At 29.7% G+C, this 24,204-nt stretch overlaps 2 protein-coding genes across 9 annotated transcripts in view; one reads left to right on the plus strand and one right to left on the minus strand.

The window, feature by feature from the left end:
• The window catches only part of LOC143239044 (phospholipid-transporting ATPase ID-like), a 118,107-nt gene extending 105,730 nt beyond the window's left edge, over positions 1-12,377 (plus strand). For all 8 annotated transcript variants that reach the window (XM_076479821.1, XM_076479820.1, XM_076479825.1 and 5 more), the window contains 7 exons: positions 1,199-1,296; positions 1,876-2,054; positions 3,919-4,329; positions 5,613-5,836; positions 7,023-7,106; positions 7,770-8,015; positions 8,454-12,377. In XM_076479821.1, coding sequence (XP_076335936.1) covers positions 1,199-1,296; positions 1,876-2,054; positions 3,919-4,329; positions 5,613-5,836; positions 7,023-7,106; positions 7,770-8,015; positions 8,454-8,918 — 1,707 coding nt within the window. In that variant the 3' untranslated portion in view covers positions 8,919-12,377. The remainder of the gene's footprint in view (positions 1-1,198; positions 1,297-1,875; positions 2,055-3,918; positions 4,330-5,612; positions 5,837-7,022; positions 7,107-7,769; positions 8,016-8,453) is intronic.
• Positions 12,378-17,844: 5,467 nt separating this feature from the next.
• Positions 17,845-24,204, minus strand: part of LOC143239045 (ubiquitin-conjugating enzyme E2 Q1-like) — a 51,863-nt gene continuing 45,503 nt past the window's right edge. The window contains exons 8-10 of the mRNA XM_076479828.1: positions 23,304-23,405; positions 19,633-19,699; positions 17,845-19,216 (exon numbers count right to left, since the gene is read on the minus strand). Of these exons, the coding sequence (XP_076335943.1) occupies positions 19,185-19,216; positions 19,633-19,699; positions 23,304-23,405 (201 nt within the window). The 3' untranslated portion in view covers positions 17,845-19,184. The remainder of the gene's footprint in view (positions 19,217-19,632; positions 19,700-23,303; positions 23,406-24,204) is intronic.

A 24,204-nucleotide genomic window follows, 5' to 3' on the forward strand; every position in this document is an offset into this window, starting at 1 on the left:
TAGAATCGAATTGAGTCCAGATTGAACTGAAGTAAATTACATGGTGGAACAAGTAGATATAGGATATCTAAGCAGGCAATACATTCAATGTTTGTTTTTGTTATAAAGAAACTGATGAAAATTATCTAACACTGATTTTTGCAAATTATGCAGTTTCACACTTAATCAGCAGGAATGTTGTAGGTAGCAGTTACCAGTTGATAACACTATGTAACAAAATTTGTACTTTTTCTTGTTCCTGGGGAGAAAGTGTTATTTCCCAATTGCTTATACCTAAAGTAAATGGAAAAGATCTATTTTTCTCTTCAAACTTTCCTTTTGTGACCTGGGAGTGTATAACAAAAACATGATGGGAAACTATATTTGGGGGCTGATACATGAAAGTGACTTTCATTACAATCCCAAATCTCGAAAAACTACTCACTTCTAAACATTCTTGTATAACTTTAGTATAAATACATGTAAATCTTGATGTATATATTGTTTTATTCAGACCTTATGTAAATGAAAATGTGCAAATTTGCCCGTTTTTACATATAAAATAGGTTCATTTATAAATTTCATTATCCAGGTTACAAAACCAAAGTTTGAAGGAAATAATGCCCATTTTCTGTACTTTTACAACATAAGCAATTAGGAAATAACACATATTATCCAGGAACAAAATTTGTGTTTCATTGTGTAATGGCTGCTGTTTAATGGTTAACATTTTTTTTTTTTTTTTTCAGCTGGCACTTTTCAACTAGCCTTTCTTTGTCAAGGATATTTCAGTATCTTTCACTCATACATGCAAGCACAGTTAAACTTAAGTTACAAATACAGATTGATTTACAGTTTGATATTATTTTTGTTATTGTTTTTATGAGGGAAAAACCGATGGACACATACATGTATATGGTTTCACCTGAACTGTTTTTGGTTGTCTCTTTGTTATGAATAACACAAGTTTGTAGCACAGTTCCTTACCAGTAGCTCTATTTTGCTGAAAGAACAATGTTAATTATGATATTTCAATCAAAATCCAGTTTTTTTCCCAGAGATGGTAATCTTTGAAATATCTACACTAATAGTTTGTTTTACTGTTAAATTTTCTAGCTTTTCTCTTTCATATCAGGACATTTTTTTTACAACTTATTACATGTATTGTACTTAGATTGGTCAATCTTAGTTAAACGTGACTGACTATCTTGTTTCTTAGAAATTTGCCAGTGAAGGATTACGTACCTTGTGCCTTGCAGTGAAAGATCTCGAGGAAGAATATTTTACGCAGTGGAAAGAGAGGTTTGAGGAGGCAGTGTAAGTTATACTTGCAACGTTATTTTGGACTTTTAACTCGCTTATGGTATTCATAATCGTCTTTGTTATTCAGTTTTATTAAAAACATGATATCATGCAGCAAAATCTTTTCACTTGAAATCAAGTATTTACTTTATATTAAAAAAATATATTATTTTATCATTTTTATGCAGTTAATTTTTTTTAAATGACAATAAAATAAAGAATGCTTATTGTTAATTAACTTTTTACTGACAGTCTTAAGTTAATTTTAAAGAATGCTTTGAAAAACTATTAAAATGAAGAAGGCTTTTCACTGTGTACTAATCGTAAACATTTTGTATTATGTAAAAATATTTTAGGATGACTGATTTTTGTACTGAAATGTTCTACATAATGGACCAGTTTTGTATTTAAAAATGCAAATACGTTACAGTGAAACTATTTTACAGATTGTCAACCAAATGAGCAGGATAAAGAAATGGCACTTTAGTATATTAAATCCATATTGTCTAATAATGAATTTCTATGAAATAACCTTGACATTGTAAAATAAATTGTCATTCATAGATTGTCAGTAATTTGTTCTTATTGTTTTAGAACTTCGATGGACAACCGAGAAGAAAAGGTAAGCAGTGTTTATGAGGAAATTGAGAAAAACCTTTATCTTATTGGAACAACAGCAATAGAAGATAAACTACAAGATGGAGTCCCTGAAACCATATATGACTTAGCTATAGCTGGAATAAAAATATGGGTTTTAACAGGAGACAAACAAGGTAACATATAAATTATATATATAATAGATTAAAAACTTGAATAACATTTGTAAAAACTTATCCACACTAACAGTGGAGTAAATTATTTTGTTGAGAAGATATTGTACAAAACTACAGGTTTTCCTATATCTCCTCCTCTTGTAGCTTTCATTGGTATACATGTTTTTATTTTGAACTTCTGAAATTGTTATCTTTTGGCTACAATTAGCAAAGAAATATCATTTTAAATTGTAAAAGCTGATAAAAAGCCTTAAACCCAGTACTAAGTGTTTTGTGCAATTTTTATGTTATGTTACAAATGTATGTTGTCTGTATCTTTCATAAATCATAAAATGCCTAATGACTAATGCAACATTTAAGAATGTGTGTTTTAAATCAAGTTTTAATAGTTTTTATTGATGTTTTTGAACAGTTTTATGTTTTATATGAAAAAGGTTTTTAAAATGTTATTTTTCCGACGTTTCAAATTATACTTGTTTGTATTTTAATAAGTTTAAACACACTTTTACTTTGAAATTAATTTAATAGAAAATCACTAGAAAACCCCTAAACTGATAACAAATTGAAGTATTTTTATCTTGTGTTCTTTCTTTTATTTTTGAGTTAAAGAAATTATTTGTTAATTCCAACATTGTAAATGTTATTGGCTATTTATGACAACTATGGCTTTGTTTTATAATTAAAAAAAAATTTTTTAGTGTTTCACTATAATTGAATTAAGTTAAATTACTAGTGAATGTTGTATCCTCATTGGTTCAGCAGTAAGTTTCTGGACTTACAATAGTATAATTTAGGGTTTGGTTTCCTTTAGTGAGTAGAACACAGGTATCACATTGTGTAGCTTTGCACTAAAAAGAACAAAATTGAAAATAAAATAAAAAATGGGTTTACACTAATATTTAAACTGGTAAACAAGGCATGCAGTTGAGTATGGCAACTATTTTGTTTATTGTATTAAATCCATTACTTTGTAGTTCTTTGAATAGTTAAGCAGAGAATTGTAGAAAACTAATTTTAGTCATTTTTAAGAGCAATTTTTAATTTAATTATACATATTCTTGTTTTAAATATGTTTCTTCTAATGATAATCAAGAATACCGTCTATAAAATCTATGATGAAATATTAAAGTATTTGTTGTCACACTTGCTGATAATTAAATTGGATAAACCTGAATTTTGAAAGTATCACTTTACTGTTTTTGTGTTAAACCTCCATGGTGTTGTTAATAGTCGTGAAACTTGTTTTTTAATCAAATACTTTTATTTTCATATTGATAGGACTTCAGTGTGTTTATTCAGAGGTCATTTAACTGTTATGCTAAATAAGAAAAGTAAATATGTATTTATGTTAACATTTTAATTTTAATATAATTTTAGTCAGTAAAATAAAACTTTCCTCTTGTTGTGTTTGTTGATGCAAACTTCTTACAGTTCAGCTTGAAAACTGATCATTTTCCTATGTTAAATAGTTTATTTGTTGCTCTGTTTTTATTTGGTCTATTCTAGTCAAAGAAGAGGAACACATTTAAGACATGCATACAGATTTTGTGTATACTAACATTAAAACATAAATCTGTTATTGATTACAAAAAGATCAGTTAGAATGAAGTTTTAGAGAGTAACAATTTTATTGACTGAGGTAAAAATAAGATGTAAGAACATGCATACATACATGTAATTGTTGCTGATTTATCCTGCATATATTGTGCTCCAACTATTGAATAAAATAAATGAAAGTTGAACTTTAAGTTATGGAGAATGTCTGCAAGTCTTAAACGGTCTTGATGATGTAAGCATTTTAATGTGCTAATCATATTATTACATGTATGGATGTTAAAAAAATTAAATTTGTTTCAAATTGCAGAAACTGCCATTAACATTGGCTATTCCTGCCAACTGCTGACTGATGAGATGGTAGATATTTTCATTGTGGATGGGAATGAAGACTATGTAGTGAGAGACCAATTGGATAAATTCCAACAAGATATCAGCAGAATTTTATGTTCCAAGGAAGTTCCCTTAACTTTAAGTACTATTACTTTCTCTGAGGAGTTTGGAGGCTTTGGTCTTGTTGTTAATGGGAACAGTTTAGTGCATGCTCTAAAACCAGACATGGAAGAGCTGTTTTTGTCTGTAGCATCACAATGTAAAGCTGTCATTTGCTGCAGGGTGACTCCATTACAAAAGGCTCTGGTTGTTGAACTTGTGAAATGCCGCAAGAAAGCAGTTACTCTTGCTATTGGTGATGGAGCTAATGACGTCAGCATGATTAAAAGTAGGGTTTTTGTTTTTCCTTAAATATACCTGATTATTGAAACAGAAGAAACACAAGTTGTTATAATTTAAGCAAATATTGAAAACTAAATTTCATAGCTTCTGAATGCATCTGAACGTATCTCTGATAAATATTTTGTAAGTGGTTTTCAAACGTTTCAGGCTCATGTCCCACTTTTTTTTTTTTTTTTTAAATTACAAACCTAGATCTAATTAAGTAAAAGATAAAAATTTATATTTTAGTACTTACCCTTTAATGTGAAAGATGTGAATGTTTTTTCTTGCTCAGTTTAAGAATGTGTGGTATACTTTTTGTCAATTTTAAGAGAAGAAAATACTAGTGAGTCTATCATGTAGAGGGCGAGTCTTTGAATAAGGAAAAGGTAGTGTGTATATGTACTTGGAAAGCTCATATAAGGCATGTTATAAATTTTATGATCTTTCATATTAATTGTGTCATGTACCACTGACATTAACTCCACATACCACCAGTGATATGCTACCACAGTTTGAGAATTCCTGCTCTAGATCAAACAGTTCACTTTTTCCTGTCTAGTTTTTCAAATGTGCATTTTTTAAAATGAAACTGTTGAATATTTAATTTTGTAATTTACTTTCCACATTAAACAACGTTCAAATAGTAATACTTTGTAGTTTTCTTCTTTACATCATCAAAATTATCTTCCATAATGTGGCCAATTTATTGTGGAAAATGGCTTGTGATTCATACTTCACTAGATGTAACCTTTTTTGCTGCTTGCTTCTAATTGCTTGACAACACTGTAGCTACCTTTCTATGTTACTGTGTTTCACTTATGTTTATGACTGATTTGTTTGTATATACACATAAATATTAACTATGTAAGCAGTGGACAATAACAAAACCATTCTTTTATTTTTTATTATGTTAATAATTTTTTGAAGTTATACTTCACAAAGTGTATAAAATATGTAACATGTTAAAATACATTAATTTAATTCTAGATGTTTTTCTGTTTGTTCAGCTTAAGAAAACACTGTCATGTCTTTATGTTGATGAAAAAATTATTCTCAAAATAAGCACTTTAACAAAGTAATTTGTAGTATTTTATTTGTGCAATTCGTTTGAAGGGATGATTTTTTACTAAGTGTTGTAGTTTCTTTGTGATTTTTTAACTTAAGTTTTTTAACCACAACTAAGCATAAATTACAAAATAAAACAAAAACTCAACAGTTGGGTGTGTTAAGTGAACAACCCAAGTTTCTCATTCTCTTTATTTGTATGACCTTTGATTTTACTTTCAGCTGCTCACATAGGTGTTGGTATCAGTGGTCAAGAAGGGATGCAAGCTGTTTTGTCTAGTGATTTTTCTCTTGCCCAGTTTCGGTTCTTGGAGAGGTTACTTCTAGTTCATGGCCGCTGGTCTTACTTCCGTATGGCTAGATTCCTCCGTTACTTTTTTTACAAGAACTTTGCTTTTACACTTTGCCACTTCTGGTTTGCTTTTTTTTGTGGGTTTTCAGCACAGGTATATTCATTTTTGAAGTGTTTTTAACTCGCAAATATCTGTTTATAATAAGTAAACATACTACTAAAATATTATTTTGTTAAATTTGTGTTTCATACTAAGTTGCATACCATATAATTTTTTAACGTATTTGTATAGTGATTATAATGCTATAATTAATATTCTTAAATTTTTATAGCCTTTCCATGCATTTATTGAATTATCAAACCACTCACATTGGTAGTGGCAGTTCCTTTGTTGTGAATATGAAAATCATATTTAAAATTTGTAAATTACCATAATGAATCAATAAAGGTTCTTTACTATATTACTTTATGCTGTGAAGCAGTCAGTAGGCTGGTGTAGTTATAACAAAGTGCTACTTATTGTTTTAGTTGAGTATTTTCTCTGATAAATTTCATTTTATTAATAAAATGCTTTTTTTCCTATTTTTTCAGCATGATTTGATTAATCATTTAAAAATAAAGTACTTTTTTGCATGTAATAGTTTCTTAAACATTTATAGGATATTGTTTTGGAAATGTATTACTTTCCTAAAAAATACAACATTCCTATTCACAATATATTAGGGTGTGGATAAAAATAAAGATTTTTAATTTTCATATAAAATGCAAGTATTGTAGCATAAAAAAACTGCTATGTATAGAGAAACAACACAGAATGCACTAGTGCTATAGCATGAGAAATTGCTCTGTATGAAAAATCACAGAAAACGCTAGTGTTATATAGAATGAAAATTTTTGAGATACAAACTATAAAAGCCAAAAATATGAAATCCATGTTAGGAGTGTGTTGCACGAGTCAAACAAATGCAGCTACAACAATATAAAATCTGAAAATTAAAAAAACGGATAAAATTGCAGTAAGCAAAAAAGGGTTAAGTACAAATAATTTACATTAAGGCTTGAACTGATTTTCTCTACATAATTGAAACATGAAGCTGTTAACAGCCTCAATTTAAAATAAACTTAAGTTTCAATGTTACCACATCATATTAAACAGTGACTGTCAATGGCTTCATGAAATATGTTATACCTCTCTGTAGAAAAAGTTGTATTTTAATGAATTATTTCATTTTAAATTAATGTTGTATTCATTGTATATAATAGCATAACACGAATAACAGCATATTTTTTTTATTTTAATAAAGATGCTTTAAAATGATAATTTTATTCTTAAATTACAGACTTTGTTGGATCCTGTATTTATCTCTTTTTACAATGTGTTTTACACATCTTTACCTGTTTTGGCTCTTGGCGTTTTTTATCAGGTTAGTTATTACCATAATATTGTACTTGCTGTCATTTTTCTAAATTTCAGGAAACAATTGAATAAAAAAACAAATTCTATTGTTACCTCTTATTTTGTGATGTAAAATGCTTTGCAACAGTATTATTGGTGGCTCAACAGTAAATTTGAGGGATTATAATGCTAACAATCAGATTTTGATACTGTAGTGGGCATAACACAATTTTTAGCTTTGTACGTAATTACCAAAGAAAATTAACACGGGTAAACCTGTTAATTTTGTTTTAGTTTCTTGTGATGAAATGTTTTACTGATGTGAAAGTTCATGATGTTAAGTCTTGTTGCTTTAAGAAATGTAACAAAACATCAACTATTGACATATAACTGTTTTTTGTTGGGTTTTTTTTCATATAATCTTGTGCATCTTAAGGTAATATTTTAACACAGTTTGTAGAACCAACCAGAACAGCTTCTACATTGTATCAGCTTTAAACATCAATACCATTAAACAATTTTTATTTAACACTGATGTAAGTAGGAGTGGTGCATTTATGTATAAGAATGTTTTGTGATGCTTTTGCAATTGTAATTCATATTTAGCTTATACAAAATTTAGAAATATTTATTAGAATAATTCAGAAGTATTTGCTTAGTATTCTAAAAGCAACTTTGTGTCTATCCTTAGGATGTGAATGACAGGAACTCTATGCAGTATCCCAAGCTTTACACGCCAGGACAAATGAATCTACTTTTCAATAAAAAAGAATTTTTGAAAAGTGTGTTAAATGGGTTCATTTCTTCTTTTGTTCTCTTCTTCATACCATATGGAAGTTTCTTTGAAGGTGTATCATCAGATGGTTTAAATGTGGATGGACATCAGTTATTTGGTAATGTGGTGTCAACCATATTGGTGTTGGTCGTCACTGCTCAGGTAAGCCCTCCATTAGAAACTTGTGTATCTATATACTATATGTAACGTACTGAAAAACATGTTTTTGTAGGAAGACTATGTTTACAAATTTTGTTCAGTATTATTTTTGGATTTGGCAAAGGTTTTTAACAGTAGCAAATGTGTAAAACACTTACTGTTTTTTCTGCATCTGGTTCTTGAAGTCTTGAAATTGCATATAATTCCAAAATTTAAAGTTCAAAGAAATTTAAAGTAAGTTTTGACCTAATTTAACTTAGTAGATCACCAGTATTTTTCACTACTGGTACTACAAAAGGCTAGGTTGTGTATAATAACAATGTATAATGTAGATTTTATAAAGCTCAGGTTATTTAAACCTCTCCATAGAAATGAAATCATTAGTTATAAAAGTTTTGAAATATTCTTCCCTTTCATACAGAATAATTTTAATTTTCATAGGTGATGCTGGATATGGGGTATTGGACATTCTTTAATCATATTGTCGTATGGGGTAGTGCTGTCTTTTACTTTGCAATGACTTTTTTCGTCAATAGTAATTTTATTAGAAACACATATGTAGGCTCATTTCGGATGGCACTGTGCTTACCGCAGTTCTGGTTTACTGCTTTCCTTACACTAGCTGTACTAATTGTACCTGTCATAGCAATTAGATTCTACAGTGTTGACAAGAATCCCACCTTATCTGACAAAGTGCGGCTGAAACAAAGAAACGACAATCGCATTCATGCAAGAAGATTCTCATCACATACAAGACTTTCAAGTATTCGTCGAAGTCAAAGACCTCACTCAGGGTATGCTTTTGCGCATCAAGAGGGATTTGGTAAATTAATTACAAGTGGAAAGATCATGAAGAATTTATCAGTGTCCCTTCAACTTCCAAAGTTCACAAAAGTAGAAATTTAGAGATATATATATTTTGTATGATCAAAAATCAGGATTTGATAACCACTTGTAACAGTTTCTTATGATTGACCAAATGTGCATTGACTTTACTTTCCAGAATTACAGGTTTCAGCTAATGTGAAAAATGTTCTAGCATTAATTGCACGAGTACTGTGATGTAACATATAAAAAATGTTTGTTTTCTAAAAGCTATAGGCTAACTTAAATGTTTAAAGCTTTTAAATTGTGTGTGCTATTAGAATAACTTTGAGGGTATTAGTAACGCGCATATGATGCTGTAAGAATGCATGCACTTGCAATATTAAACAGAAATGCACTATTTTAAATGAGTATAACATCATGAACATTTCCACCTTCATGGACTAAATGTTTAATGAATATTTTCAAGTGCATCTATTTTAATGCATTAGTACATTTGTTATATATCAAGTTGAATTATTTTGGGACAGACAAATCATTAATAGCTATATTAAAATATAAAGCTTAATGATATATTATTAAAATAAATAATCCACATTACTTTCATACTAGTTTCTAAAGCTAGCATGATTGGTTTTCTTACGTTCCATTTTCTCATAAGTATCAACAACCTAAAAAATTTAAACACTTGTAATTAAAGTTCTATATCATAACTCATTGATCACCATGCCTAAACTGTGACCACTTTCTAACTTTAATAGGGTAGCCATTAACTAGAAAACTATATTCAAATATGCTAACTACCTCAGAGGTTATCCAAATAACTTTCTTTAACCTTCTGTTTTCAGATTTGTTTATCTCAGTACTTTCTATAACAGTCTTTGGTACAGTCTTGTTTTTAATAAAACCTCCACAGTAATTAATCTCAAGCTAATAAATTTTTGAGTTGTATACCCCAAAGATTTTCATCAATCAAACTTGAAATGGGTAAGCACAAAGTTAACCAAAATATATTTATGTGATAAAATGCCATTTGAACTTGTACTCAGTTTATCAAATAAACAAATGGATTTTCTTACATGATATAATTTCATTTTTTTAAATTAAATGTCATTGTACATAATAATCCCAATATGATAACTTTGATAAAGTATATCTTTTGTTTGGTGTTCTTTATTTTGAAATATTAGTTGTAGCTATATTTTAAAGTAAATACATATTTCTGTTTTCATATTACATTATTAATTTTTGGATATATTTTGTATAATTTCATTAAGTTTGAGAGTATCAAACGTTTAAACATTGTTGATTTATTTCTGAAATGAAAAGTTTTCAAATTCAATTATATTGTCATGTTAATGTTACTTATCTATATATAGATAAAGTGAAACAGATACACAGGTAATTCACTTAAGTTTGCTTTGTTGTTGGAAGAGTAAAAATTATACATAGCTTTATAGCAGACTCAGTCAAATTTAAAACTGGCTGTTGCTACTTTCACCTCTTAAAGCTAAGTAAGTGATGTTTACGGAATGTGAGTTTATGGATTTTACATTCTGTTTGTTAACTTGTATATGATGAATTAAAACAAAGAGGATTGAAATTTCTTATCTTGTGCATGTATGAAGAGACTTGGGATAACTTCTTGCGAGCACTAAGCATTTTGCAATTAATATTTTCATGATTTATAGATCAAGAGATACTGTTGGTCAGAACTCTTCATTCCATTTTTTTCTTTAAATCTTAAAGCAGTTTAGTGTCATTACATATACAAGTACATACATTTTTACTTCTGCAATTTTGCTAAACATGTTTACAAATACTGCGAGTACTAAAAGTTTAGACATTTCATAATGGAATGGGAAGATATGTTGTGCCTTTCTCATCTAACATTTAATAAACTGTTTTGTTATCATTCATAGGTTTAGTTTTCATAATAGAAATTTGGAGACAAGAAGATAATATGCAAAATACACGTAAATACTCGGTATTTAGTGTCTACTGAAAGACAATTATTGAAATATTTGTAAACTGCTGCACCAGCAAGTGAACAAAAATAAAAACATCTGGTGGTGACAAGTTGTACTCCAGACTACACTTAAGATGGCCATTCCCATCATACAATATTTAATGTAAGGTAGTGGAAAGTACGGTTACTTATTTTAAAAACTTTAATATATTTTAACTTTAAAAGTGATACTTTCCCAACAGTGTATTTTATAAGAACAGCCCAGCTCATGGGAAAACAGAGTAAAATACAACAAATTGCTTTTTGTTTTGTTTTTAAATATGAAGTTTTGAGCTGGTATTAAAGGAAATTTTAATTTGGGTAAAGAATTGAAGAAATATGAAATTACAAATAGTTTTCTCAAGTATATATGTTTTATGAAAAAAAATTGTATTTTTTCAATGTAAAATAACATAGCTATATATTACTTTGTATGAGAAAATCTGAATAGTTTGCAAGAAAAAACCTTCAGATGAGCATGTATACATTAATTAAAAAATAAAAACCAATTATACAGACTGAAACAAAGCAAGCAACTTGTCAATATCAGACACTTTGGACAATGGTAATTTGAATTAGTAAGTATATAAACAAACAGAAAATTAGATCTGTATTAAACTTTCATCCTTAATATGCTCTACATCAAACATAGTTTCACATCCACAGCCTACTTCTATAATTTGATATGTTGGTACTTTGCTCAGTTAGTTGTCTTCAAAAATGCTTATGACATGTTTTATTAAATCTTTCCATGTTTGATTCAATGCAGTTTTATAGAGAAGGCACACTGATTACTTGTTGTGGCTCAAATTGTATGTATCATCAGGTGATAGTTGAACTGTTTATTACCAGCTATCTTGAATTCAAAAAAGTGTTTAACTTTATTATTTTATTGAAATATAAATATTTTCATGCTTCTGTTATACTGACATCAAAAATGTTAGCCATTTTTTTTCATCAATAAGATGAAAATTAAATAAAAATGTGAAAATATTGGTTTATGAAAAGTCTAATTCAGTAAGTTATTTATTTAATATATTTTCCTATTTAAAGAAAATGAAAACTTCTGACTTAAACAGATTTGAAGATGTATACATTACCTATAATTGCATAATATCATGCAAAGATTTTCTATCTCACTATTGAAATTGGAAACAAACAAGACCCAATCTATTTATTCTTGGACTTCTCAATCATAAAAAAGCTAGGACTTTGCATTTTTCTAATGTTATGGTATATATGGAAATAGCTGTGAATGTAGTAACTTAATACTCTTGCTTATTGTGTGCAAATCATATATGAGAAACTTAACAGTTAAGATTTGAATTTTAAAGTTAGTTGGTCAGCAGGCCCCATTTTTACTTATTTTTCTTTCTTGTTACTGTTGTTGTAACCTTATGGTAATTATTTGTAGGTAGAGGTTCATATATTATCTGTTAATATTGTCATGAAGGTTTTTATTGGTAAGTTGGCAAATATTTCATTGTATTTATAAACTTTATTATTAAAACTTTTTAAAAATAAAAACAAAACCTCCACCAGACCACAAATTCCTTTGGCCAAAGAATGTTACTGGGATAAGAATATCTGTTAAAAATATTTAACATTACACGGATACAATGTCTAGCAGTAAAAATCTTAAACAGCGGGTATCATTAAAAAAGTAATGCTTGATCATAAATTCAGTAAGCAGTGATCTTGAGTTTCATTTCTTGATAAAACAAATTTCTTCTATTTCAAATCATGATTCCTCATTTACGAAAAAGTCCATTCATATAAATAAATTTGCACATCATAATTCATTTCCAATACTATATTTCAATGGAACAGCACTCGAGTTCAGTTTCACTAATACAAAACTAAAGTCAACCTACAACACATTCATGAACAGTACCTGTCTGAAAAGTGTTACCATAATACAAAACCTGTTTACAAAATATTTTAAAATGAAACATCTCATTTTAACCTAATTTCATAAAGAAACTAGTACTACAGTGAAAACTCTTTTATATACAGTATTAACAAATAGTTTCCTAAAAACTACTTTGCCCATAACTACACAAACTGGTCCTCTATAGCTATATGTAATGCTATAATATCAACCTAAAACAGTAAATACTTAGCAACAATCATATATTTACAAAGTATTACTGTGGTGTATAAACAAAATTTTCTGCTAAATTTCTTATATTAATACAGTCCTTACCTAAATTATCAGTTATTTCTGAGCATGTATCATATAAAAAATGTTGTCATGGTCATAAAGTTAATCTTTTAGAGCTGCCTTTACCATACTCCAGCTATAACACTGATTTTGCCAAGGGTAGGTGCATCTGTAATGCTGAACATTGTGTGGGAACATTGAGCTGTTGTACATTAGGGAGTATCCTACGTTTCAACAAGTTTTCCCTACAGGGGCACACACTTCCCCAGAATAGAGCATTATAGAATTTGGTATTTAATAGAATGATCATTTACTAGCTCTCTCTTTCTCTCAAGTCTCCAGTGTGGTAAATATTTAAATCATTTGTTTTTAAAGAGTCTCTTAGAGTTTAACTTGTAATGTTAACCAATTCTTATTTAAACATCTTCATTAGTTAAAAGAGAAGTAAAGGTGCTGTTCTTCATCCAGTAAACATACATGTTAATTTGATTGTACATGGAAATTTAAATGAAGAATTTCTTTCTCAAGGGCAGGGAATTCAAAGTTAATAAGCTGAGAAATAAACCCTTTGTCCAGGTTATGAAATTCAAGAAAAATGTGGGCATGATGGTGGATGGTATAATAAATAACAATCATTACTATTCCACTATTCATTACCACCTCACCAAACATTTTGCATAAGGTTTAAAAACTCAACGTATATATGCAAGACATGGTATACATTGTTCAATGGTCAAGCCCCAGTGACTTTGTAGGAAAAGGTAATGGTCAAAGTAGCACCAACAGATATGCCTTCTGTTACCTACTTTCAACACCCAGCTCTTAATGTTCTTCCACAGTATTTCCCATGATAAATTAACTGACAGTCATTTGCTGCAGTGTCTTGTAAATTAAAGTTAAGATGTTAGAGTAGGAAGCGAGTTTAAGACTAGAAATGGCTCTTCCCATCAGCATTATTGTCGCTACTGGAGTAGGGACTTTAGCTGAGTTTGTTTTACAATAATAGTGCCAACAAATATTTTCACTGCATTTTTCCCATACAGTGTGCTGGTACACTCTCTGCTGTACATATATATTTTGTGTGCTCTTATTTGTGTATGTTGTGTTATAGAAAATTTAACTCCACATTAACATGTCCCTAATTACAAACTATCATCCTGCTAAGTTTGAGATTGATCCACTGACTTAGTAGTTATAAATAAAGGATAGACAGACAGACAGTTGCACTTTGTGTATACATATATATCTTGTTGAAACTCCTATAAGTGAATCTATTGCATTTTCTGTAAGTGGAAAACAGTTTTATCTAAATGTGATACATCACACTACAAGGAAGATTAAATTTTACTTTGCATAACAACTTTTAATATAACAAACTTTAAAACCATTTCTTTATTCTAATTAAAAGTTAATTCATTATAAAAAATGTAAGTTACACTGTAGTCTGTCAGCAATTTTACAAATATTGCACATGCTGTTAGGAACACAGTTTTATGATCAGTTTAGTATGTTTTATGGGGTTTTGTAAAATGTCTGTTTGGATTCTTGAATGAAAAACAACAAGCATGTTTTGACAAACCTTTAATCAATAACATAAGCACCATTTTATTCAACAAATATTTGCCACCTTCTAGGGAACTGCTGTAATGTTATTTTTCTTCAAACTTCAACACATGCATTTTGACTTCCTCCACATTTTTTAACATTTTACCATTATAAATATTTTTGGAGAGATTATAACAGATTGTAATCTGTGGGTTCATGGTCAAAAAAATACAGCAGGTTAACAAGAACATCCCAACCAAACTGCATCAATTTTTGCCAGGTTTGCAAAAATGCATGTGGTCTAGCATTACCATGATGTAGAACCACAACTTTTCTAGAGACTGATGAAAGACACATTTCCTTCTTTGCTGTCCTTAACTGGTTAAGTTGTAAACAGTATTTATCAGTGTTAACAGTCTGATAGAAGCTCAGAATACAAAACACCCTTCCAACCCCACCATACAGACATTACCTTTTTTGGGAGCAAACCCGCTTTAGGAGTGCTCAATGGTGATTTATCTCATTTTATCCAATGTTTTTTTTTAAGTTGGACATTGTTATAAATAATCCACTCTTCATCACTTGTTACTAGTCTCTTTACATTTTAATAAGTATGTGCAGGCTGATATTCTATTGAGTAAATTTTTTTATTCAGTTTGTGTGGTATCCAAACATTGTATTTTTCACCGTTCCCAACTTATTTAAATGTAATGCAACTACTTTATAAAATATTTTCAACATGTAAACGATTACTGGTGCCATGTAACATGGATTATTTTCAATCAAATGGCTAGTTTGTCACTGTTCACCTTGATGGGCTTACCTGACCGCACTTTATCATCCAAGCTGGATTCACCATGAGAAAATTTTTAAACCACTATTTGAAGGATACGGTCATTTACAGCATCACCACCATAAACATTTCAATTTTTTTTTATGTTGTTTGCACAACATTTTTTCCCCTTACAATAATAGAAAAGCATTATATGCCAAAAATATATATTATCACTCATCTTCAAATTAGGAACTTAAAAAAGTTGCATGTCAGAATGTGTATTAAGTCAACTAACACACCAATACCATCTATTAAAATCCAAACAAACATTTTACACAACCCAACACTTGTAAATTAAAATATTTTTTATTTATAACTTTATTAAACCAAGGCTATCTTAGGAATGTCAAACCTAAGGAACATGCAGTAGAAATAGGGCAATAAAAATTAAATTAGTAACAAAAAAAATATTAAAAAATCCATTTATGCTCATGATTTAATCCATAAAAAAAACATTTAAATTTCTAAATATATATGAAATTACACTGAAACAAGCTTGCTACTTCAAGCAAGCATGTCCAAACAAATTTAAATACATGACTTACAGTTTAATTACACATATTTAACAATCTCAGTTTAGAAAATAGTACACTAACTTGTATTCTTTTTCTCTAAAAACCTGTAAAGCATAAAGCAGTTTAAAGGATAATAGGAAATTTTAATATATTATCTACAAAAAAAACAAAATTTTCATTTCTTAATAATGTCAGTTGCCAATTACTGCTCTCAGTTCAAACAAGGCAACTTCATACTTTTGTCACACACTTGAAGTGAGTTTAAGATCCTAAAAAAACCCTTAAGAGATTTTCATTTCAAATATATACCTGATGTCACTTTCTAGGATGCAGTGCACCCCCAAACAGTACCTCACACTAAATCCATTTCATCTTGTCAATCCACTATTTTCTCTGAAATGGAACCAAGAGCTATTTGCACTATCATATAGTAGGGTATTTTCAGTCAGGTCAGTAAATCAATAAATGACATCACATAAATGAAGCTTAACATTGCAATTTATACTGCTGTGACATTGGTAAGATGTGCATATGCTATGAACTGAGAGATGAATTATGCCTTCTGCTGATTACAATATGACATATGAACATGAAAGGTACGAAATATTTGTAGATCTTAATTTTAGTTTTCATTACTCTCAAAACAGAACACTTTCAGGGACCATAAAGAAATACATTTAGTCTTTTCTGGAATGTTTCAACAAATCTGGCACAGTAACATCCATCAGGCCAAAGTTAAGGTATACTGTACTAGCACATAGTACCACAAAGGGCTATATCATAGAATAAGATACCCATAACATGTGGCATTAATAGAATAATTTCCTAGTATATAGAAATTTGTACATCCAACACTGCCAATTCCTACTTACACCATACTTTCATTATCTTATTCCTTTGTATAAATGGACATGGCTCTTGTATTTTCTCCGAGTGAAATGCAATTTATTTGACATAAAGGTCAACTAGTGAAGTTTGTGTCTGATCATCGCTACCACTGTTCTACTGGTTTGGAAGCAATCCCTTATTCTGTTTCTAACACTAAAAACATTTCTACCAAATCTGATACAGATTCCATTCTTTGAAGGCTTTTCAGGAGTGAAACAATGTTTTTTTCTAAGGTTCAGCTACAGTTCATGAATAACATACACCATTTTAAACTCTACGATTCACCTCAAACTGACAACAGATAAAAGTCATGCAAGACCACTACTAAGAACACAGGCTGAATGATTAATCTTTTGTACTCTAGATTGCATGACCAATCATTAAATGCCTGATTTGTATTGCTGAAGAATAGGTGAAAATTTCATAGCTATGGTTTATGCCTTGTTATAGTTATATTACAGTCAGTTTTGTGTGGTGTTGTTACATATAAAGAAGTTAAAGATTTAGAAACAAGCCTGTACACATTAAATAGACAGTTTTAAGTATACCAGTATGCAACATAACCAGACTAAATGTCTAACCAATTATACTGTATGTATTTTAACAAAAAATAAACATTTTAAATAATTTCAGCACTTTCATTCATAAAGAACTTTAATATATTTTATTTGGAATGTAAATTGAAAATCAGTGAAAGTTAAAAGTATTAAAGTAAAACATAAAAAAGTAATTGAAATTTTAAAAATGCTATTTACAAGTGCCACAAAAATCATGGAGATGTCAGTTACTGATACAATCTCTCTCTTCTGGAAATTAATGAAAAACTTAATTTTCTTAATACATTTGTATTTTACAATGTCTACTTAAAATAATATATATTTATTGCTGTGTGTTTGTACACTAACTGTTTGATTCATTTTTTTTGTCTAATGAAGTCATTACAGCAAAAAGTCCTTATATAAACTGTTCTTTTATTTGGAGAAAATGGCCATATTGAACTATTGTTCCCAATGTTTTTTAAATATTTGAAAATAAAAGAAAATACAACAACACACAAAGAATGATTTTTAATATAAATGCTTTGGTTATATCATTTCTCTCTGGGAAGAAACATACTTACAGTTTAAATGTATGACCATTAACAATGATGTATTAAAGTAATAAAACATGTCAACTCTAACTAAAAATCTGATTCGTGCAGTATCATGAAATTATGCCTAATACATAGTTCAAAATAACTTTTTTTGCATAAAACAAAACACAACTAGACCAAAAATACAGAATTATAGTTTTCTGTACAGAAATTAACAGGTTACTTATTTTCTGAACTGAGCATTATCATCATCTTCAGATACACGTTTACTACATTGCATCTCTTTTGCTGATCTTCATTACTATACTCAGAATATCCAAGATTGATGATCTGAGCTTAAAGGATTACGAAACATGACATTCATAGCTTTACAAAGTTAGAACTTCTCTCAATTATGAAACAGTCCAGAGATTTATTAGGTTGAATAGTCACACACAATCTTTGCTTTATGTTAGTTACATAGACACAGTTTTAATGTTTTGAATTTTTGTTTATTGTACAGACTCAAGAGTGTTCCTTATAATAAAGATTATTTAAAGGATATTTATTCATTAAAGCCCAATCAGAATACTAGATTAGCTCACATACATCATTTCACTTGTTTGTTTATGTCCAAACACACAACTACAAAACTTCATAATATTACATTATAAAGAGTGCTCCAACTTAAGGCTGTTCAACTTCAAACCAGAAGATGGCCACTTTTCAACTTAATATAGAATCCTAGATTCTAAAACTGTTTGAATGTTGGAACATATATTATCTGTCCATTGTATGTTTAGAGCTATGAAATAAATAAGGTAAGTAATACATTCACACACAAATAATACTTTGCCTGTTTAAAACATGAAATAAGCAAATTAACTGACTGATCCTTCCAGTGCTATGGGGGTGGGGGCCTGTCAGTTGGATAGTCCTTTTCTAACCAATATTCATCAGCTTGTGTTTAGAAGTAACTAGCTTCTATTCTGTTTTCAAAAAAAATCACAAGATTTCATTTAAAAGAATACTACTATACAAAGAAATATGGTTTTATTTTTTCACATGTATTATATAAACAGTTTTCAGGAAGTCCTTAATTCAATTATTTTACATTCTTTTGTAAGCAGTGAAGATTGTGAAATTAAATGCAATTGTATAACTTTAAATATAAAACTTTCAGTTTTTGTTTTACATCTTAATCTGAAGTTTTTGATCAAAAGACCACAACACATAAAAAAAGAACAAAGAAAGAAAAAAGATATAATCGTCTATCACTACAAATACTTAATATATTCAGTATAAAGTTTTGCTTTCTTGTCAGCCGTCTTCTTTGGGAGGCGTAAACCAGCCTGAAAAAGTACAAAAACTAGTGTCTCTAAAACACAAATATTACATATAAAAGCTCTTTTACAATTGATCTGGTAAAAACCATCTTTACAGCATGTTCCTGGTGCAAAGCAAAACCTCACAAACAAGTTTCATTGTAACTGGCTTCTATCAGACTTGAACTATAAAATTTATTTTAACTTTATTGGACCATTTTTCAGAGCAAGTTATAAATAAGACAAATGTTATACATTCATAAAAGTACTTTCAGAAATTAGAAAAAATAATTGATGTGATACCCAAAATATAAGAATCACCTTGTTAGCTAGTACAATTATAAAAATAGCAAGCCAACTAACAAATTTTGTAGTTATAGATAGTTAATTAGAAATAAAATACGCAAGTGGCTAACAAATATCCAATTAAAGGAAATATTTACCATTCTTCTCATGGATTTGAACAAGGGACCTAAAGGACTTCTGGGCATGAGCAAGACTGTACTGGGCCTGCAAACAGTAAACTCTTTCATCACTATTTCCATAATTATTTACAACAGTGAACAACATTTACCTAAATTTAGTTTTCTTCTTCAATCAACACAATATAAAAAACAATTAGAAATTTATAATCTGAAAATATGTAAGCATGTTTATCATAAAATGAAACTTGTGTAGAGAAGCAATTGCATGAAACAAGGTTGACCACACTCGGAGGAAACTACTTAAAACATCCATTATCACACTCTCAATGAAAAAAGAAAAAAAAAAGAGCCACTGTGTTTGATTTGCTAAACAGAGACAACTTAGCAATTAGAGAAGAGATTTTTAATTTATATTCTAGTTTGTAAGTACTGGTAGTTTGAGTTCAAATTTGTACAAACTATAGACTTTGTATTTTGATATTACAAACATCTAGTCCAAACCAGTGTTACATTCAACATATCACACAACACAAAAATCAATATTTAGGTGACATGGCCTTTGGCCCATGAACCATCTAAAAAGGGTTATTTTAAATTATAGTGGATCGATGGTAATTTTAGTTCCATACAAAACTACAGACTTTGTATTCTGACATCACAAACATATAATTTGAATCAGTGCTGTATTCAATATACTATGAGACACAAAAATTGATGTTCAGGTGCATTTTTAAAATTTACCTTCAAACTGAAAAATTAAATAACATGTTATATGAAAAATTGAATTATAATCCACAGTTTGATACCAAACTTAATGACAAATTCATTAAATAGTAATTCAATAAAATTGTAAATGCATATCAACATACACAATGACATGGCCTTTCACCTGTGACCTGTCTGGAGAGTTAAATTAATAAAGAATTTTTCTCTGAACCAATTGCACTAGATCTCAGCAATTTAAATTTGTCAAAAAGAAAAGAAGGTCATGCTTTCAAGATGCTACATCAACCTTGCAAAATTTCCCGAGTTTTCACATTCAAGACAGCTTTACAACTGAGACTAAATACTACTTCCTATTTCTGAATGTAAATCAACACAGCAGTACATAAAATGCATGAAGAGATGATTATGAACCCATAAATAAAAAGACTTATTATTTTGTTTGAGATGTCTATGAGGTAAAATCATAAGTATTTGTATAAATACAGAGTACATCTGTAAACAACACAACTTGAGCTACAAACTCATCCAAACTAGAAATACAGAGATGCCAACTATTTCAAATGACTGAGCGTTATGATTGTAGACAGAGCCCATACAGATATCGTACAACCACTGGATACAGTTTTGAGTGATTCATGCCTGTGGATCCATCTGTGGCTAAACTGTAAACACCGTTAGTAAGTATGCTTGAAATCATTTTGTCATTTTCACAACCCAACATTTGTACAATGGCTGCAGTTTTCATTCTAGCACAGCCATAATTTTTTGCTATATCAGAGTCTGGGAACATTTTTTGAATAGATGTCCTGCATGATCACCTACAGCTACGGGTAAATTATAAGCAATGACAAATTGCGTGAACATCACTTCTGCATTTATGGTTTCATATTCTGAATTCTTACTCATAAATTTTGTTATCTGTATCGTTTTTGTCTTCGCTTCAGCCTTTTGTTCGTGAGATGCCAATTTTGTATGTCTGGAACAATCGTTTATCCCGCCAGGTGCCACAAAAAAATTGATGTGACAAACTGTACAAAATGCATGATTGTCACTGATTTTTGATGCAATGACCAGATATTTTGCACTACACTCTTTCCTAAATTTTTGATTCACAGTTTTAGATTTGCCAGAAACAAAATCTGGTGAATGAGGCCTCTTGTTTTCCATCTTGTGAACAATCACATTGGTGTTTTTATGCCGCTTAGAAAATGAGAAATACCCATCTACACGAGCGCCGATTGGCTGACAAACACTGATGACGTAACTGTGGATTCTCCCACTTACCCAGTATGGAGAAGCACCACACTCAAACTATTGGTAGACATTGGAGATACAAATATTTTTTATTATTTCAAGCAAAAACAGGATTATCGCACATAGCCATTTGGATTATGTCTATTTATTATCAAAATTTATTTGTATCTCACTAGAAATTTTCTTTTCACCCCTTTCAAGCCCTGGGGGAACAATTTATCACTTTATTGTATAGGCCTATATAATATATAATTTGTGAGTTGCAACAAGTCGTAATATTTGTCTGTATGAGCGAATAGTCGTAATGTATACACCAAAATCGTAATGATTATGCTCAAATCGTAATGGTTGGCATCTCTGGAAATATTCAATATAACTCATGGGAATTTTGGTTCCTAAACTACTGCATAAAAACAGTAAAAACAGTCAAACTTTGCTTAATACTGTCATACATGGACATCATATTCACTGAATCATCTGTAAAATATCTGCTAACTGGAAACAAAATCATCTGTAAACATCAGTTGTCTGAAGAAGTTTAGAAAATCTAAGCAGCTATTTTAATTTTAAAAAACAACTGATTACACCTACAAAATTTCCTTTAACTGTTTCATGATATGAAACCATTGGTAAAACATTTAGATTAAGATGGTTTAAATCTTTCTTTCTACACACAAACAAACTGCATTGATTCAATTATGGTACAAACTATCAATAGGTAAGCATAGTTTCATCAGAACACTAGTCTGTCTTCTTCAGGTATAATCACTAATATGCCATACACAGCTTAGATAACACATTACTAAAACAAAAAACTTAAGTAAAACAGAAATAATGTCAGCAGATAATCAGATATAGTTAATGGTCAAGTCTGGTCAGTTTTGTGGTTTATGTTGCTTGGACCATTATCACAGTTTAGCTAGACTATTAGCTTTAATGATTTCTAGTTTCTAAATAGTCTCTGTTGATTTTGGATTGGTGTAATTGGATAATTTCATTCCATGGTATTTTAAGATCTGTTTCATACTGATATATTAGGGTAGATGTCTGGAATTCACCTCATGTTATATAAACTGTATAGCTTATTACTGATCATACCTGAAGAAGACAGATCAATATCCTATTAAAACAGTTAGCATGTTCCAACATGGATAAAACATTATTTCTTGAGCTTATAAATCATTGTGTGTCTACCCACTGATGTATCAGCACAATGCATTTCCTTTCTCAAGTATGACACAAAGCAGCACAAAAAGTAACCCATTCCAATCAAAGAATGATAAAAACAATAACACAATAAGAATATATTTATTCACTTTCTCCCAATAAACAAAAGATTCACTTTTCATGCATTTTACACTTTCATATGACTTCACTACTTCAAGAAACATTAAAGCTAATTTGAGTCAAAGTGTTGACTCTTGAGGAAACAGGCATTCTGTATTCTCATGAACCAGAGGAAATTAGAAAAGTTAATGAATTATACATTTTTAAATATTTGGTTCATTTATTATATGTTTCATGAAAGAAAAGCCCTATAAGTCTGTACATTTCACTGGGTTCAGTGTGTAAAACCATTATTTAGGTACATCCTTATCATCCCTTGGAATAAAAAAAAAAAAAGCACACCAAGTTTGCTTTAATGGTAGGTAACAGGTAATCACAGTTATATGAAATACTATAATAAAGAATATAAAAATTGCTATTACTGGTACTTTGGTGCCGACAAACTTCACACGAGCTTTTCCCTTAACTAAAGTAGCGGCAATTTGCAGGATTATAGCTTCCACAGTGTAAGCACTACTCCATCCCTGTAATGAAAGAAATGAACTCTTTCATCTGTACTTTAAAACTGAAATAGTAAATAAGGTTAAGTGTCATTAAAACAAAGCACCTATAGTTGTTTTATAACACTGAATTCCAATATGGTAAACACTTAAAATCACTAGAAATCTGAATGTCCTTTGCTTAAACCAACTAGTTTCATCAGAGAATCATGACATACTGTACAATGTCAATACCTCAACCTCACATAAAGCTGTGTACATTTTACATCAAAGTATCCATATAAATCTGAATTTAGTAGCCCTAGTTCAAGCTACAATAATTTTTTGTTGGATTTGATGTTTCACTGTCAAATTACTTACATTTATTACTAAGCTCCAACTACATCAACACATCACATTGAAAACAAGATTTAAAATATATAAATTTCCTATGATCCTACAAAAAAAAAATCCCTTGTTAAGGATGAAACTATACAAGTTATAACAGAGTTTACTTAATATATCTCCAGGAAATTTAAAAGACTTTTAGTGCACAATATTCATCTGTTAAACACAAAGACATTGTTTTATAAAGCATTTCTAAAGATCTGTCTGCAAATGTGAAGGGCCTTTACTGATTCGATCCTATTCAAAGGTGACTTTCATGTAATAATAAGTTGTTTTTTTCATCTTTCACTTTCAGATTTCATTTGCATAACCACCTCCAGGACGTACTAAAGGAAAATGAAAATGTTTTATTTTCTCTACTCTAACACTAGCAAAATCCTCAATGTTTGGTAAAGTAACAAGGTGAAAAACCCAAAAGAAGATTAGTAACATCCTT

The sequence above is a fragment of the Tachypleus tridentatus genome, chromosome 13 (assembly GCF_004210375.1).
Source record: "Tachypleus tridentatus isolate NWPU-2018 chromosome 13, ASM421037v1, whole genome shotgun sequence".
Taxonomy (NCBI): domain Eukaryota; kingdom Metazoa; phylum Arthropoda; class Merostomata; order Xiphosura; family Limulidae; genus Tachypleus; species Tachypleus tridentatus.